General features: G+C 39.8%; 3 protein-coding genes across 3 annotated transcripts; 2 read left to right on the top strand and 1 right to left on the bottom strand.

Moving 5' to 3' along the window:
- The first annotated feature begins 547 nt into the window (after positions 1 to 547).
- On the top strand, positions 548 to 1,991 carry msx3 (muscle segment homeobox 3). Its single transcript, XM_075478196.1, has 2 exons — positions 548 to 1,051; positions 1,464 to 1,991. The coding sequence occupies exons 1-2, from the start codon at positions 688 to 690 to the stop codon at positions 1,868 to 1,870; spliced, it is 771 nt and encodes a 256-aa protein (XP_075334311.1). The 5' UTR covers positions 548 to 687; the 3' UTR covers positions 1,871 to 1,991.
- Positions 1,992 to 3,717: 1,726 nt separating this feature from the next.
- On the bottom strand, positions 3,718 to 6,377 carry znf511 (zinc finger protein 511). The gene is made up of 6 exons (XM_075478194.1): positions 6,091 to 6,377; positions 5,628 to 5,701; positions 4,939 to 5,140; positions 4,700 to 4,821; positions 4,204 to 4,443; positions 3,718 to 3,929 (listed from the first exon to the last, which is right to left on the bottom strand). Exons 1-6 carry the CDS (start codon positions 6,238 to 6,240, stop codon positions 3,857 to 3,859), a joined length of 861 nt encoding a protein of 286 aa, XP_075334309.1. The 5' UTR covers positions 6,241 to 6,377; the 3' UTR covers positions 3,718 to 3,856.
- A 736-nt stretch (positions 6,378 to 7,113) lies between these two features.
- Positions 7,114 to 16,686, top strand: adam8a (ADAM metallopeptidase domain 8a). Its single transcript, XM_075478193.1, has 25 exons — positions 7,114 to 7,241; positions 7,353 to 7,462; positions 7,570 to 7,643; positions 8,045 to 8,123; positions 8,553 to 8,629; positions 8,960 to 9,191; positions 10,128 to 10,205; positions 10,352 to 10,420; positions 10,774 to 10,943; positions 11,021 to 11,102; positions 11,203 to 11,345; positions 11,460 to 11,637; positions 11,724 to 11,813; positions 11,985 to 12,180; positions 12,276 to 12,357; positions 12,460 to 12,640; positions 12,741 to 12,827; positions 12,916 to 13,000; positions 13,337 to 13,448; positions 13,577 to 13,775; positions 14,089 to 14,136; positions 14,226 to 14,282; positions 14,395 to 14,445; positions 14,546 to 14,626; positions 14,914 to 16,686. The coding sequence occupies exons 1-25, from the start codon at positions 7,124 to 7,126 to the stop codon at positions 14,956 to 14,958; spliced, it is 2,724 nt and encodes a 907-aa protein (XP_075334308.1). The 5' UTR covers positions 7,114 to 7,123; the 3' UTR covers positions 14,959 to 16,686.
- Positions 16,687 to 16,758: the final 72 nt, after the last annotated feature.

The raw sequence follows: 16,758 nt of genomic DNA, 5'->3' as shown, positions 1-16,758 counted from the left end.
TGTAGGCTTTAACTACAGCAAAAAAAGGTGCAAAAATGTACTCTTTGTCAAGATACGTTGCTTGAACCCTTGGAGGTTACAGCCTTTTATGACTGGAGTGATATGTTTCAATATAACGGTTCCTTGATATCTGGATGTACAAATATCTCTTTCTTAAAAAGTGAATCTGAGACACGTGATCACCAACTTGAACCTTTCGGTCTTTCTTGAAATATCTGATTCTTGGCATCTGAATTTAAATAAGAACCTTTCAAATTAGTAAATCTAACGGTAACCTTTAAATGTTGTGTAAGGCAGCTTTATATTTATAAGGAAACTGTTTTTGGCGGTGCTGGTGCAGCAGGTCGACATTTGACCTACGTTACATGACATGACTCTGCGCTCTACCACTGGTGATAGGTTTACATCTGTCAAAAACCACGGCGCACGAAATCAGCCACATCTCTGTCATCAGAACACTAGCCTATCAGTAACCGGTGTCACCAAGTCACGTGAAGGCGTCTAAAGTCTGATAGGCAGACGCCGAGATTGGGAGCACTTCATTGAAGAAAAGGCAAGCCTGTGCGTAAAACCTGAAGTTTACCACGCAGCTGCGCACCATCGGAGGTATCTTGGCGATATCGCTACTATTCCTCTGGTGAGCAAAATATAAACAGTAACAGGGAGAGCGAAAGGAATATTAGTTGCATGGCACCGCAGTCGTGCGTAATGAATCTTGCGCAGGCTTCACCGCCCTCGGCTGCTCCTGGAGAGACATCTCCGGTGGAAAGAGCCGCTAGTGGGGTTGAAACTGACGAACTGGACCTGTCACCTGTTCGAAGATGTAAAACGAAAAATCTAGATCTCCCTTTCAGCGTGGAATCCCTCATATCGGACAGAACTCCTTCGTGCAGGAGCTTCCACTCCCCCGAGCCTGGCTCAGGCTGCGTCCGCACGGAGGAGACCGAGTGTGCGTCACCGAGTGGAGTTTATAGGTCCAAACCGGAGGCGGTGGACCTCAGCGACAAGGAGACGAGTGACTGGGTACAGGGTCCTTACGCATCCCCAACAAGTGAGTGTAGGATGTTTTCTGTCTTAATAGGTTCTGAGAAATATCGAAGATATCCAAGGGTCTGTTTGGTTTTGGAACGCAAATAATTCAAGAAAATAAATAAACTTTGACAAAAAAATAGGTCAGTGTTAGTGTGAAATGATACATAGATATTTCAGAGCAGCCACACTTATCAGGAAAAAAATGACGTGGCAAGCGATGATGCTTGATTATTTCACCCTTTAATAAATCTACAGCTGATTAAAGAATGTAGCTTTGCAATGAGGTTTTATTTTTATTTTTTTATTTTTCAAGTCTACTAACTGATTGACTGGTTGTCTTGTTGGTATTTCCCTGGTCTAGTTGATGTAGTTATTGCGTAATCCAAACATTAAGCTAAAAAAGTGATTTGACTTTATACATCAATTTCCAGGAGTTCCCAGTCCGACCACATGCAATCTACGGAAACACAAGAACAACAGGAAACCCAGAACCCCTTTTACAACTTCTCAGCTGCTTTCTCTGGAGAGGAAGTTCCGTCAGAAACAGTACCTCTCCATCGCGGAGAGAGCGGAGTTCTCCAACTCTCTAAACCTCACAGAGACCCAAGTCAAGATCTGGTTTCAGAACCGCCGGGCCAAGGCCAAGAGACTGCAGGAGGCCGAGGTGGAGAAGCTAAAGCTGGCCGCAAAGCCGCTGCTCCCGGCCTTCGCCTTCCCCTTCCCACTCAGCGCACCCATGAGCGCACCGGCCCTGTTCGGGGCTCTGAACGGACCGCGACCTGCCTTACCTGTGCCAGGACTATTCAGCGGACCTTATGGGATGTACTATTTGTCGTAACTTTCACTAATTTAAAACTGCTTGGACGGAAGAGCTGCAATTAAAAATGCCTTCTTACGGCAAAAAGACAAAAAAGAATTGCAAAAATATCCATTTTGTGAAACCTTTTTTCTTTCCCTCTTAATAATATAACTAAATATTAAAATAATTTTTCGTTATAGTGAAAAATCTAAAAGTGCAACAACATTTTTACACAGATTTTTGACTAAACAATAGGCTTAATATCAAAATAGTCAGTTATTTAAGGAACAGAAACAATAAAACGTATCTCTACACGACTGTAAAGTGTTGATTTCTAATCAAATTGCTCAGCTTTACTTTATGGTAAATCATTTTAAAATAACATTTCATTTAAAGCTTTTATGACGGATTCGCGCAGAGCGTATTTTCGGATGCAATTTTCAGACTTAATTGTGTTGTTTCTGTTCCAGAGAAAGTTTTTCTTAATCCATTCATTCTATTGTTGCGACAGAAGACGTTGTAAATATTTGAAGACATTCAGCTTTGGACTGAAAACAATAACTCGCTGCAGTCATTAAAAGGACCATGTGTGCGTGTTTTTTTTTTCTTTTGTTTTTTTATTCCCATCCCAGAGGCCTTAGAATATGTTTAACGAGCATTTTTGAGATTACAAAACACTGATGGCATCTATATTAAAAAAGGTAACTTGACTATTTTCTAAATTTCTCTTAGAGTCAACAAATAGCATGAAACTGATCCTACTAACCACCAATATCTCCAAACCTTGATCCAACCCCACTGTTCTGCAGAAACTTGAACTTGTTATGTGTACTTTCATTTTTGAAAGTGTACTAAAAACAAACACTTTCACAGACTTTCAGGAGCTGTGGGTCTTAATTCATTGATGCATTTGGTATTTTCAAAGGAGTTGTCATCCTTTAATCTCTCACTAAGAGCCCTGACAGTCTAAAACTGAACTTTTTGTAGAATTTGATATCATTAACTGCTTATACAGACCAATACAGCCCAGAATATTCTTCAGTGTCACTGACAAACCTGCCCTTGTGCAGAAGCAGTTCTTAAATATGGATCAACTCCAACTTTATTATGGATCATATGTAATGTCACATTTCCATTCCCCCAGCCTTAATGGAAAACTAATAACAGCTTGCCGGTGCCTTTTAGATGTTGTTTTCATGAAAACTGTCTGTAAATCATGTTTTGCAGTTTTGCTCCTCAAAAGTATGTTTACTTTCTATACTTTAGCTCTCAAGTGCTGCACACTGACTTAACTATGAAACAAATGATTCTGAGGTGAATTTTCATCAACAATGTCTAAAACCATGCTGTTTCTGTTCCCACTGGTAATCAATTTCTGCATTTCAGCAATACAGATCATCTATGAATCCGCTTTACTGTTTGTGGCCTTAAAAGAAGAATGTTTTGGAACAGTTAAGGGCTCTCAAGGTCATTTAGTCGTGTTACTAAATGTAAGTAAAACCATGCCTATATTTTTCTATACATACCCCAAGTGCTAAACATGACTGACAGATCCATATCGGTCATTAATGTACAGTGTATTTTATATATGTCAAGGGTGAAAACATGTTTTGTAAGATTATTAAAGCCTATTATGTTAAGTCCGACATTCCTCTCATTTTTCTTCACTTCCTGTGGATTCAAAGAACGTCCACATCATGCCCCAAAGCTGCATTGCATCCTTCTGACACATTTTCCACCTACACAAAGCTAAGTAAGTGTATCCCAGTTAGTGGAACTTTTCTTTAGAAATGATTAAAAAAAAAATGTATCACCATAACTGGTCCCGTCACCTTCCCAACACAGGAAGATGTCATCACGACACCCTCAACACTTCAACGAGTGATTCTGTGTTGCACATTTATGTTGCAAAAAAATACTTTTATTCGAAGACAGTGACACACATGACAGCAAGTAGCTTTTGTTGAAAGGGCAGGAGGTGGTTTCTTCCAAAGGACAGCAAACAGAAAACTCAACAGCAATGGTTCATTTCCTCCTGCCTCGTCGTCCTCTGAAGCCTCGGACTGAGCCTTGACCAAAGCACACAGTTGAAGGAACCCTGAGAGAAAAGAAGACCAACGATGTGAATCTGTACCTTCGTTTTTTTTTTTAAATAAGAAAAACTGTGCTAAATTTTCCGACGATAATAACTCAAATTATTCAGATGATAAAATAATCCATATAAATGACAAAGTGATAATTAGCTGAGCCAGACTGAACTACATAATGTCACTAATTTTACCTCGCAATGACCAGACAATGATTTTGGTGGAGAAATTTCCCCAAATTTTACTCTTGAAACTGGCAAAACTTTTTTTTTTGTCGTGACCAACCTGTAGGAGTATTGTGGTTTTAGCGGCGCTGCGTTTGTTTCTGAGCCCGTAGCTGCAGCAGAAAAGTCTGCAGTGCGGGCGGCTTCTTCCTGGGACACATGCGTCTCCATGGATTCGTCTTGCTCAGGTTGGTTGGACAGTGATTCGCACATAACCTCACACACACCCTCAGATTCACAAACATCGCCTACTACCTCCATTGCGGCGTCCTTCTGCTGCTGTCTCTTTGCGTCTCTGGTTCTAGCAACGGAAATATGAGATCTAAGATATGCATATATAATAACTTCACTCTTTTTTCAGCTGTAACTGTGCCAGGAAAATACAGCTAATTCACATTTAACGCACTGATTTCAATAAAGCATCAAAAAGACACAATAACATGCATATTTTGTCTTGAACACAGCCACAGGCTCATGAAGGATGACAGCATGCAGGCATATTTGTACGCACACTTTGGTGCCATCTAGTGGACAAAATATGGTACCCAAAGTCCTACCTGTCCTTCTTGTTTTTGTCAAATCTGAAATCTGGAGGATACTTGTGAATTCTTATTAAGTGGTCTTTCCTTTGTTTTCCTGTCCTGAACTTCAGTCCACAGCCTTCCACCAAACACTGGTACTGAAAAGTGCAAATAAACAAAAGAAGAAACAACAGCCTGAGTTATTGGCCTCAAACTATGTTCTAAAAATTTTCCATCAGCCCAACATGTTGAGACGGTGAGAGCCACTGACTTACCATGTCCTGCTTCTGAGCAAGGACAGCGAAGACAGAGTCGTGCCACTCCTGAATGTGAATGTCGAGGAGTCGTGCGCTCGGCAGGGAACGACGGCAGGAGCAGCACACGTGTCTGTGCAGGGAGTTGTAGTGGTGCTCATACTCCTCCAATGTACTGAAGACTGCACTGCAGCCAGAGATGTGACAGGCAAACTCTGACACACTGCAACGGGACAAGGGGAGGAGGACTGTGACTGCCAGCATAACTACACCTGTAATTACACTGGGGTGCGATTAAAGAGGAAAACCCACTGTTGATGAGTAAAATTGCTACAGGACGTTTGTTTAATTTTAGCCTTTGGGAAGGATGTGGACCAAGGATGATTATTCATGATTACTAAAATGAACTGACTTTGAGATATTCAGCACTACCCATCGATTATGTCATGAAGACACAGATCAGTCACAAAAATCAGTGACAGCTACATTTGATATTCGCATATCATGGCATTTTAACATAGATTCAGACACAATGTGATGATAACGTAACATTTCATTTTAAAGTATAATTCACAGGTTTCTCTGGACAGCTTTCGTTCAAGTATATTCTATCACTTGTTTTGCTGCACATTCAGTATTCCTTGCTGTGTTGTGGCGGACATACAAAGGTCTGGTTCACTGAGGCCCACTTCAGCCAAGCAGGGTCATACCTGAGCGCTGGCCTGTCTTCTGTCTCTGAGATGTAGAGGTCTTGTAGGTACAAGTGTCGCTGAATGTCCCCGTCCTTTGAACAGCAGACGCGTGCACATTAGTTGGAGCATATTAGTGGAGATTAAACTTTCACCAAATGTAGACATTTTTAAATCCAGGTCGAAAACATTTCTTTTCTCATGTGTCTATGCATGAAATCTGCACGATATCTTTTAACTTATCTTGACCGTTGCTTGTTTTTAAATTCATTTAAATGATTTTATTTGTTTCTCTTTATATTCTTTTAATCCTTCTTCCACTCCCTGCTGCAATGCTTTTATTTTATGTGAAGCACTTTGAATTGTTTGTACATGAAATGTGCTATATAAATAAATTTGATTTGATTGGATTTTGATTTAGTTAGCAGCTGGCTAATGTAACGGCAAACATCATCACCACGTACTTTATCGTACTTTACGTTACCTCAAACAGCTCGTGGTCCTTGTTCAGGTGGATGCGCTGGGGAGTGAAGCTGAACGGGTTTCCCTCCTCAGGATGCGTCCTCTGCTGCTGCTCCGAGGCTCCTGTCGGACAGTCTTCATCTCTGCTTCTTGACGTGACAATTTCCTCCATTAGAAGCTGTGTTGACTCCCACTGCCGCACAGTTTGGAGATAATGAAATTATCTCTTCATTGGAAAATTACTCACGGTCAGTTAACACGCATGGATGTGTGTTTTGGTTATATTTGGCGCGAGATGATAACGTCACAGACATTTCGGTGGTGGTTGTCAGCAACAAAATGGCGCGTTACCGCCACCCACTGGACAAATTTAAAATGCAAACTATTTTCATTTAAAAAAAGGGAAAAGTTGTCTGTAGCCTATTTCTTTCTTTGAACTTTCATACTACTTTCTGTAATGATTAATATTTTCTTGAACAAAAATATATGTTAAAGAATATTATATTAATATCCTATTTCATGTGCGTGACTTTTACATAATGGTTGCTTTTCAGTAAAAGATATACTCACCAGTTTGGCATGCTAGTAATGACAAAAAAGTCACTCGAAGTCCATACAGTCCATACAGTCCGTACAGTCACTGCAACCAGTGTGCGAGTACCATCTACCATTTTACCACTAGATGGCGACAAATCTCAATGTGAGTTTTACAACACTGAGTTTGAGTGAACTTTCTGACAGCCGGGAAAAAAATATTTAAAATCAATGTAATTAAAGAAATGTCTGTTGTGTAACAGATCTATACTCATAAATGTAGCAAGAATAAATAACTCCATCATTAAGTGCTTATCTTACACTAAACTAAAAAATAAAATAAAAAAACGTTGAATGTATGTTTTTAAACGTGAACGTGTTTTAATTTTCCATGTCTGTAACTTAATTTTGCTCTCTTGTGATATCACAAAAACTCGGGGAATTTTCATTTTTTACCACGTGAGAATGAAACCCCAGGCTGCTCAGCTTCTGATGCTAATTTACAGGATATTACACAGTAGATGGGCGGAGAGCTGAAGACATTTCCCACAGACTTCCAGCACACAATGACAGAATCCGTCCAACCGCGCAACATGACACATTTAGGATATTTTACATGTATTTTCTTCTCTTTATGGGGTAAGTAGGACTTTCTTTCTTTCTTTCTTTCTTTCTTTCTTTCTTTCTTTCTTTCTTTCTTTCTTTCTTTCTTTCTTTCTTTCTTATAAACCATCCCTTATATACTTGCAGGAATAATTGCGGCCAACGTGAAGACTCTGCCTCATGTCATAAAGTACCAAACAGCGCTACCTCAGAGGCTAAAAGATTCGTCTCTCATCAGTGATGCTGCTACACATAAGGTCACTCTCGCTATTTCTAAATGTCTTATAAGCCAACTTCAATATGCCTTTTACACTTGTAAGAATGTATGACAAAACTCTAATGCTTTGTTTGTGTGTTTGAATAGAAATACCCTGATATGCTCCAGTACTTTGTGAATATCGCAGGGGGAAACTACACTCTACACCTGGAAAAGAACAAGTGAGAAATGTTGTCACTTTTACTTATACAGGGTCCATATCAAGGCAAGTTTATTTGTTGATCACAATTCGTACACAAGGTAATACAAAGTGCTTTACAGCTACATAAAATCACAAGAATGCAAAAAAAAAACATTCCAAAAACCATCAATAATGATCTTTAATTAATTCAATTAAAAGCAAAGAGTGGAGATAAAATACTTTAAGTTGTCATATGCACAGCTAGATAGAACTGTTTTCAGCCTGGATTGAAACATTGTCAGAGTTGAGGCTTGTCTCACATCTTCTGGAAGATTGTTACAGAGTTTTGGAGCATAAAACTGAAACGCAGCCTCACCTTGTTTAGTATATATATATATTGTACTCTCAGTGTTTTTGATATACCAACCACTGTCTTTTCAGAAATCTTGTTGGGAAACACTTTACTGTGACGCACTATACTGATCAGGGAACCCAAGTGTCAGCTACTCCAGATCTTGGGGTATGTAGCTTTTTCTTCTTTTAATTTTTTTTCATAAAATGTATAGATTATTGTAAGTAGTTCTTATTCAAATTCAGTTAACCATAAGAATAATTAAGATCCAAATGAATGAAGATCCTCCATTGAGCATTGTTGTCATGAAATTTGACCGTTATTGATTGTTACATCAAAAAATGAAAGATTTATTTAATATTTTGTCAACCTTTGCAACCTTTGCCATGCCTGTATATCCTGCTTATTGCAAAATATTAGAAAACTTAAACATAACTTGCACAACAGCAAAGTTCCGCATAATGAGAGATGACATGCAAGGATATGTAAGGATAGATTAGTCATTTCCTCTGACCAAGGCACATGTTGTATCTCATGTGTAATCAGACGGCAGATTGCCAAATTTGTCCTTCAATTCTTTTACAAATGTCTTTTCAGGTTCACTGCTACTACCATGGGCACATTGTGGGAGTGGAGGATTCCTCTGCCAGCATTGGATTGTGTTCAGGAATGAAGTGAGTAAAGGAGCTTTCAGCTTTAATTACAAAAAGGCGACCGTTCCCCTTAAGTAAGTGCCAAATGGGACTCCTGCTGTGACACATGACCAGTTTGTCCAGTCCAAAGTGAAGATAAGTTCTTCAGGATCCATGTACTTCCTTACACAAACCCTTAGGTTTGCATGTAGCTCTGCATCTAAAACTTTATCGTCCTCTCTTATTAAGAAAGACTTTCATTTGTTTGTGTCAACAGGCTTGAGAGTAAAAAAAGCAAACAAAGACAATCATGTGATTTGATCTGTTGTGGCCAGTCAAATATGCTCTGAAGTTCTTTTTTCTGCATTGCAGGGGGTTTGTTACCCTCCAAGACCAGATGTACCTCATTGAACCCCTGACTAGTGAGGAGGCGGGACAGCAGGATGGCAGACAAAGCTCTGAGGCTCACGGTGATGAGGGTCTTCATGCTGTTTACAAGTACAAACACCTGAGGAGGAAGCGGAGCTCCTGTTCCCATGGAAACACAACCACTTTCTATGATCATGGAGCTCGTCCGTCTGGACTATTCCAGCTTGGCAGTCTGGTAAAGACACAACATGGACACATTAATGGATTAATGGACTTATGATGCTAATATTTTACTGTGCAGTTTTACAACTGTGCAAACGAGAGACCATCAAAATAATGTGTAGAATAAAAGTACAGTGCGTTAGTGCTCTTAAATTTCACAATACGCAGTTCTCTAGCAGTACTGTGTCCACTTGCTGTTTTAAGAATGTTGAAATCTAAAACAATGAGATGAAAAGAAAAAGAAAACATTGGAAAATTCAAAAAGAACAAGCAATAACAGAAGTCAGACAACAAATTTAGCTAATTATTATAAAAAAACAATGAAGCAATACAAAATGGATATGTAACAAAGAAATGGAGCAAAAATTGTTAAGACCTAAAACAACCAAAATCAGATGTAAAACCAACTCAAATTCCCAAAAATGTGCAAAAAAACCTGTGAGAAAAAATACAAAATAAGACACGTTGCAAAAATGATCACATAACCACAGAGATCCAAAATTAGCAAAAAAGATATATGAATGGCCCAAAATGAGTAAAAACTGCAAACAAAATAACCAACGAATCATATCTGTTAGGTTTGTGGTTGTTTTGTTCTTCTTTCAGAGTGCCAATCTTAATCCTTGGTCAGAGAAGTGGGAGGCATTCTGCGCCCACTATTTCATCATCAAACAATGTGAAAAATTTCACCAGAATCCAAGAACAAGCAACACAGTAATCATTATCATTCAGTCTGATCATTGTGATGTGTATTGCGTTACAACATTTAAGCACTCTTCTAACCAAAAGTACATGACAAACAATAATCAAACACTGAAAGTCTATATGAAAACCCCCCTGAGTATTGTTACAATAAACAGTCTCGAACCGATAAATGGGTCTAACTAAATACATGCATACATGCATATGATTATCCTTGTTAATATCCTTCACCTTTTGTGTTTTTCAGAAAAGCAGAGCTCAGACCAAAGAGCAAACAGGAAAACCGAGGACGGTGGAGCTGGTTGTGGTGGTGGACAACACAGAGGTTTGATTCCCCATTTCCTTTTTCTTATTGAATCTGTGGATGTAGCTTATCCGAGATGATTGACAGCAGTACTTTGGAACCAGTGACCGTTTTATATGTGAGATGCAGCCGATTGTAACACTAATTTGCATAACAATTTGTTCTAGTATAAGAAGTTTCGAAGTAAGAAGACAGTCGAGGCCAGAGTGCTTGAAATAGCAAACCACGTGGGCAAGGTATGTTTGTTTCTACGTAGTCTGTCAGATAAGGAGGGTTTGTCATTCAAGATATTTTGTTCTTTACTGACTGGAATCTGACAAGAAAAAGGAAGAGGGGAAGGAGATGTTCTCTCACTGTGAAATCTAACTTCAACTGTGAATCTTCACACCTAAACTGAAAGTTTTCACACATATCTCACAATCCTCTTTGCATACTAGAGCTAATATGAAAGAAACACCAGACTGCATAAGCCCCAACAGTGGCTGCCTGCCAGAACTGTGGCTTGTTGCATTACATGTTTTACACACTTTCACATTCAAAAAACTGACTTTAACTTAACTTAACCTTTCTATGCTCTGTCATTTTACAGCTGTATCGGCCTGTGGGTGTTCGTGTGATGCTGGTTGGCCTGGAAATCTGGTCATACAAAGATCAGATCGACGTCAGCGCCAACGCTGAACTCACCCTTGGTCGCTTCCTCGAGTGGCGTCAGCAGCACTTGCTGCCAAGGACCAAACATGACAATGCACAGTTCATTACGTAAGATGTCATATGCCACAATAATATTTTAAGCGGTCAGAGTGGCTATCTAAACATTTTACCTCTTCTTTGTCCAGAGGTGTGGATTTTGATGGCTCCACTGTTGGCTTAGCAAACACCAATGCAATGTGCACCTCTCACTCCGGAGCTGTCAATGAGGTATTTCAAATTTTCAGATTAAAAAATGTGAAAGGGAAGGTAATGGAAGGGAATCTTGCGATGTACGTTTAATATACCTTTATCTCTTTAATACACACAGGACCACAACACTAACTCAATAGGAGTGGCTTCAACTATTGCACATGAAATGGGTCACAATCTGGGCTTGACCCACGATACTGACAACTGTGTCTGTGGCTCATTCACATCAAAGAAAGGCTGCATCATGGCTGAGAGTGTTGGGTAAGCTCAGTTTTCCTGCTGCTCTTTAACTCCCCCATATCTACAACTCTGACAGCAAAAGATAAGATAATTGTTTCTTTCTCTTTTCCCTGGTGTTGTTATCTCCCTCTCTAGTCTCGTGTATCCAGAACTGTTCAGCAGCTGCAGTCAGCAGCAGCTCAGCAGGTTCTTGGAGCAGGTCAACCCTGCCTGTCTACTCGATACTCCCTCCACTAATCGCATCTATGGTGGGCCAGTGTGTGGAAATTCCTTCTTAGAGCCTGGAGAGGAGTGTGACTGTGGCACCGTGGAGGTTTGTCCGCGCTTTGCTCAACAAGAATACATTCGACATAATTAAATCCCACAAATTAAACTGATTTGTAATATTCTGCTTCATAGGAATGCAAGAATCCCTGCTGCAATTCAACCACCTGCAAGCTGAATGCAGGAGCCCAGTGTGCAGAAGGAGAGTGCTGCCGCAACTGCCAAGTAAGTACTACTCACTATGTCAAGGACTCACTAGATGTGCAAAGTCACACTGATGCTAATTATGCCAGCATGTATCTAGACACAGTCTGACTGCCGTCTGGCTAGTCATGTGTGAGTGGATGTATTTCAGTAGTTGATACATCACCATCTGTGGTTCCCTGCGCTCTGCAGCTGAAACCGACAGGCAGCCTCTGCCGACCAAAAGCAGGAGACTGCGACCTGGCAGAATATTGCACTGGCCTCTCTGCAGCTTGTGCAGCTGATACCTTCACCCAAAACGGCCTGCCATGCAACCGTGGAAGAGGATACTGCTACAATGGACAATGCCCGTCACGGCAAGATCACTGCAAAAGACTTTGGGGACCAGGTAACATACCCATGAGGGAAGTTTGGTTGATATATGCTTTCATACTGATGCATCAAGAAACATCACCCCATCTTCCTTCTTATGATTCTGTTCAGATGCAGAAGTAGCTGCAGATGCTTGTTTCTATCAGTACGGAAGCTGTAGAAAGACACTGTTTAATCAAAGATGCTCCAACCGGTATGTTCTTTACACCACAGCAGTGCTTATGGAGGCACATTATAACGGTACTGCAGTTGTGTTCTTTTTTAAAAATCATTGCTTGTGTTTTTTCGGTAACAGAGATCAATCTTGTGGAAAGCTTTTCTGCTCTGGAGGATGGGAGTTTCCAGTGACATCCAGGAAATCCTTTTACAACGTAGGAAGTGGAGTCATATGCAATGAGGCAACCATGAAACCGGAAGATAACTACCCTGCAGATCTGGGCATGGTACCTACTGGCACCAAGTGTGGCAACAATATGGTACGAAAACTGTTTCTGACAGTTAGCATGAATGAAACCCTCAGGTACAGCAGATTCTGTGGGGGTCATTATCATCACAATGTCTTTATCTATTTATCAGGTATGCTACAATCAACGGTGTGAAGATGTCAGAAACATAAAAGCGTACGGAACAAATGACTGCTCATCCAAATGCAACAACCATGGGGTGAGAGCATGTGTTAAAGTTTTAAAGTCTCAAAACTTTAGAGTGCTGTGGAGGCTAACAACAGAGCTAACTGTGGGCTCTCTGATAGGTATGCAACCATGAGAGTAAGTGTCACTGCGATCCTGGCTGGGCTCCGCCTTTCTGTAAAGTGAAACAGTCAGAGGTGACTGAAGGTATTGTACTGATTACATTTTTTCTGTCTTCATATGCACCCATAAGCACTGATTCTTCTCTGTGTGTCAGCCTCTTTATATGCTTGACCTTTTTAAAGACCGTGATTTACTCATGACTCTGATTTTCAGGCAGATTTATTACTTCTCATAGACCCTAAAACAACTGTTGTCTGTTCTGATGAACAAATACTGACTGATTGGAATTTCCCTATTAGCCTGTACAAATCCAGTAATGATGTTACAGTGAATTTTGCTTCCTGAGTCGGTGACGTATGTTATTTCTCATCCTTGAGCACTGAAACGCACCGATGTAATCTCTTTTGTATCTGTGTGTAGAGTCGAGCCTGGTTGTGTTCATTGTGTCGCTGGTGGTTGGCTTACTTCTGCTGTTGGTGCTGGTTATTGGGAGCCTGATGTGCTGCGTCAGGAAAAGGCAACCAACAAAGAGGTGCAGCAGCAACTTGTTCCTTTCTTTTACTTTTTTAAAACTGAACAACTTCTGGCATTATGACTTATTAACGAATTTCATCATCTTGCCCATCTTTATTTTTAGCTCATGTCTGCTTTTCTTTCCAGATGCCTTCCAGCTAACTCAGGACAATCAAACCCACTGTTTCGGTCAAGCAGTACACGAGGCAGTCCTCGTCTCGGGACCACACACATTAGCCGACCTACATTTTTGGAGTCATCATTCACTCAAGTCTGTAAACCACTTTCGTCTGCCACCATCAAACCACAGTCTGGAGAACTGAGGCCATGCAGAGCAGCTCCAGAGGTGAGCTTCCATTTCAGACTTTTAGCATTTGCACCAGAGTGAATTTATACACTTATACACAATATGTGGTAGCTTTATAGTATCTCCTCTTCATTAGATGTAATGGCAGCTGGTGTGAATATAAAGCTGTAGACACAGCAAACATTTGCCTTTTAAGTTTTCTTGAACCACATTCTGATAACCAGTGAGCAATTCTAAATCATAAATAGGACATTATTAAAGTCAAACCTAAAAACCCATGAAGTATTTAGGTTGAAAAAGACTATTAAAGCTTGTGCCTCCTGTTCTTTCTGTCTGTTTTCTCTCCTTACAGCCTCCCAAGAAGGTTCCAGCTGTACCTCAGTCATCAAAGACTCACCAGGTAGTTTGAGCTCCTGTTTTGTATTGATATAAATGTAATATGACATGCATCTTTTGTTTTTCGGCGACTAAATAAATGTTTTTATTCAGATTGCAAGAACATTCATGCAGCCACCAGCTGTTTCTAGACTGCCAACTTATACTGAGGTAAAATGACACAAGAATTAACATGTTTTATTTACTTTTGAAGAAAAGTGATTGTTTCTTTTTCCAAAATAACGTATTCCTTGTTATAAGTGTTGCTTGCTTTCCCTGTCAGAATAAGCCACTTGCTCCATCTAGACCTCTTCCTCCACTTGCAACAAAACCAGTAAGTGATATTAAAAGCCACTTAAACCTCTTGTTGGCATTCACACATTTGTCTTTGCCTTCGCTACTTTTTTGTAAAATATACATTCCGTCTCTTAAAGATCACAAAGCCGAAACCTCCGATGCCTCCGGTGAAGCCAAAGACATCTGCTGTCCTGTCTTCCCTGCCACACACTCAGCTGGTATGTAGTCAGACAGTAGACAGAGTGACTTGGATTTTCCAACCTTCAGCTTCACAGCAGTTGGCATTTAGACATTCTTAAACCCTAATAAAGCCAGTCACGTTTATAAGGAAGGTTTTGGCATAGTCCCAACATAGCGGTGTTATGAATAAGCAGTTACTCATTATTGGTGAGTTCGCAAGCACACGAATTCTTCTGACTGAAAAGCTGGGACTGAAGCACTGAAATAAACACATAAGGCCGAGCTTGAAGAAATAAATGTGTGCTAACAGTATTTGTTTTTCTAGCTTGGAGGTAAATCTGCGCTGATGCCCCCCAGCAGGCCAAGATGACAGAGGGAATAATTCACCCTGGTGTAAACACTGAGATTCTCCGGCAAAGGAGATTTTTTTTTTTTAATCTCACCTTCAAGGACCAAGAAGATTCTCTCAGGAGACGCTTGTTTTAAGGTGGAAATAAGATCCACTGAAGGGTTGGCAAACATTAAGTAACAGAGCTTTTCTGTCAATTATGTCCCCCCCTGTGGAATGCCATTGTCTGTGTCATACTAAAGCCAGCCTTCAGTATGTTGATGCAAACCTGAAGCCGGGTTCAACAGACTCAACTTGAGTGCTTTATTAATGACGATGATTTTTTATTTAGTTTTTAAGGGAAATGATTCACTGCCTTTTTTCAGGGATTTGGGAACTCTTTTTGAGGGCAACTGCACTGTCAATATTTCTGTTTACATGCGGACCAATATCCTGGTTATTACTGGATTTTTTTAAATGATCATGGTTACGTGTTGTACATTGCATTCTGCTTTCAGAAACCTGAATATAGTACTTAAAGTACTCTGAGAGAAAGCAGCAATCTGTGGCATGTAAACATCTTATCCAGGTTTTTAAACATCTTCTGCTGGTTAAGATCACAGTGGCCAAGATGATAAGGAAATTAAACACAACTGTGCACGCACATAATCAGAAACCTGGATATTTACAAGGCCATGTATACAAAGAAATGTATAACCGGGTTTCTCATGTTTCATGTAAACTTAGTTTCCAGAGTATAATCAAAACTTGGATGAGACTAAAAATCCGAACGATAATGAGAATGTAAATACACTCAAATGTTGCAACTGTTTAAACTATTGCTATTTTTACTTGTGGTTTTGGTACTGCCTTTAAAAAACAATAATAATGTAAAGGGATTTTAAAATGTTGCTCCAACACTGGACATATAACAGTTTGTCCCCTGGGACATATTTGTAAAAATCCATCCACTGTCCAACAGAGGACCAAGACCTCCAAGCTGAAAGAGACATGAAACATCCACAAACGGTGCAGCTGCTATTTAAGGCAGTTATTTATCAAGCAGATATTTTGCATTCTTTTGTGTTGGATTTTTCTTGTTGTTTATTTGTCCCTCTTTACATAACCAATTTTGTTCATTTCACATCTGTTTGTCATCATGTCATCATCCAGAAATGGTTATGTGCCTTTGCTTGTTCTGTTTTAAAGTTTTGTTTTTTGTAGTTGTTGTTTTCAGTTCGTTTGTTGTTGTTTTTTGCATCTATTTGTAGCCAGTTTGTGTCTCTTCATGATCATGGTACATCTTATAAGGTTGTTTTATGTCTCAATTTGGCTGTTCCCTTCATAGCCATTTTGTTTCTGTTGGAAACCTCTGGTGAAAATTTCGCATTTCTTTATGGTCTTGTGTCTATTAGAGTTAATTTTGTGTCTCTTTGTGGTTATTTTTATGTCTCTTCTGGGGATCTATATTGCAATTATTGGAGCAACCCAGTGCCTATGGGTCCCTGTGCCTAGTCTAACCACTGCACCAACAGGGCACTCTATATAGTTTTAGTTTTTGGAGAGCGGAGATATAATTTTTGTTTCTTTTGAGTTTTTTTTGTACTAACTGAATTATCATCTGACATCTTGATTGTAATTCTTAAAGAGATTTTATATTTATCTACACTGCCAATGGAGAGATTTTTCTTTGATTTGTCCTGCAAAGTTTTATTGAGATTTCCTGTTTGCATTTATGTCCAATATTCAATAAATGTGAATCGTCACGCATTGTTGGCTCCCTTTTTTTCCCCCTCCACCTTTTCCATCTTCACGCCATAAATGGTGTCGCCATGGTTTGTT

The sequence above is a fragment of the Odontesthes bonariensis genome, chromosome 2 (assembly GCF_027942865.1).
Source record: "Odontesthes bonariensis isolate fOdoBon6 chromosome 2, fOdoBon6.hap1, whole genome shotgun sequence".
Lineage (NCBI taxonomy): Eukaryota > Metazoa > Chordata > Actinopteri > Atheriniformes > Atherinopsidae > Odontesthes > Odontesthes bonariensis.
Note: the sequence above shows the minus strand (reverse complement) of the source record. Positions and strands in the feature narration are given on the sequence as shown.

What these genes read in the sequence shown, in the direction of transcription:
- adam8a (XM_075478193.1), top strand. Translation starts at nt 7,124, where the DNA reads ATGGGCGGAGAGCTGAAGACATTTCCCACAGACTTCCAGCACACAATG. An exon ending in CAGCTACTCCAGATCTTGGG is followed by an intron (nt 8,124 to 8,552) that starts GTATGTAGCTTT and finishes ATGTCTTTTCAG; the next exon opens with GTTCACTGCTACTACCATGG. An exon ending in GACAATGCACAGTTCATTAC is followed by an intron (nt 10,944 to 11,020) that starts GTAAGATGTCAT and finishes TTCTTTGTCCAG; the next exon opens with AGGTGTGGATTTTGATGGCT.
- msx3 (XM_075478196.1), top strand. Translation starts at nt 688, where the DNA reads ATGGCACCGCAGTCGTGCGTAATGAATCTTGCGCAGGCTTCACCGCCC. An exon ending in TCCTTACGCATCCCCAACAA is followed by an intron (nt 1,052 to 1,463) that starts GTGAGTGTAGGA and finishes ATCAATTTCCAG; the next exon opens with GAGTTCCCAGTCCGACCACA.
- znf511 (XM_075478194.1), bottom strand. Translation starts at nt 6,240, where the DNA reads ATGGAGGAAATTGTCACGTCAAGAAGCAGAGATGAAGACTGTCCGACA. An exon ending in AGGACCACGAGCTGTTTGAG is followed by an intron (nt 5,702 to 6,090) that starts GTAACGTAAAGT and finishes TGCTGTTCAAAG; the next exon opens with GACGGGGACATTCAGCGACA. An exon ending in TTGCTCAGAAGCAGGACATG is followed by an intron (nt 4,822 to 4,938) that starts GTAAGTCAGTGG and finishes TGCACTTTTCAG; the next exon opens with TACCAGTGTTTGGTGGAAGG.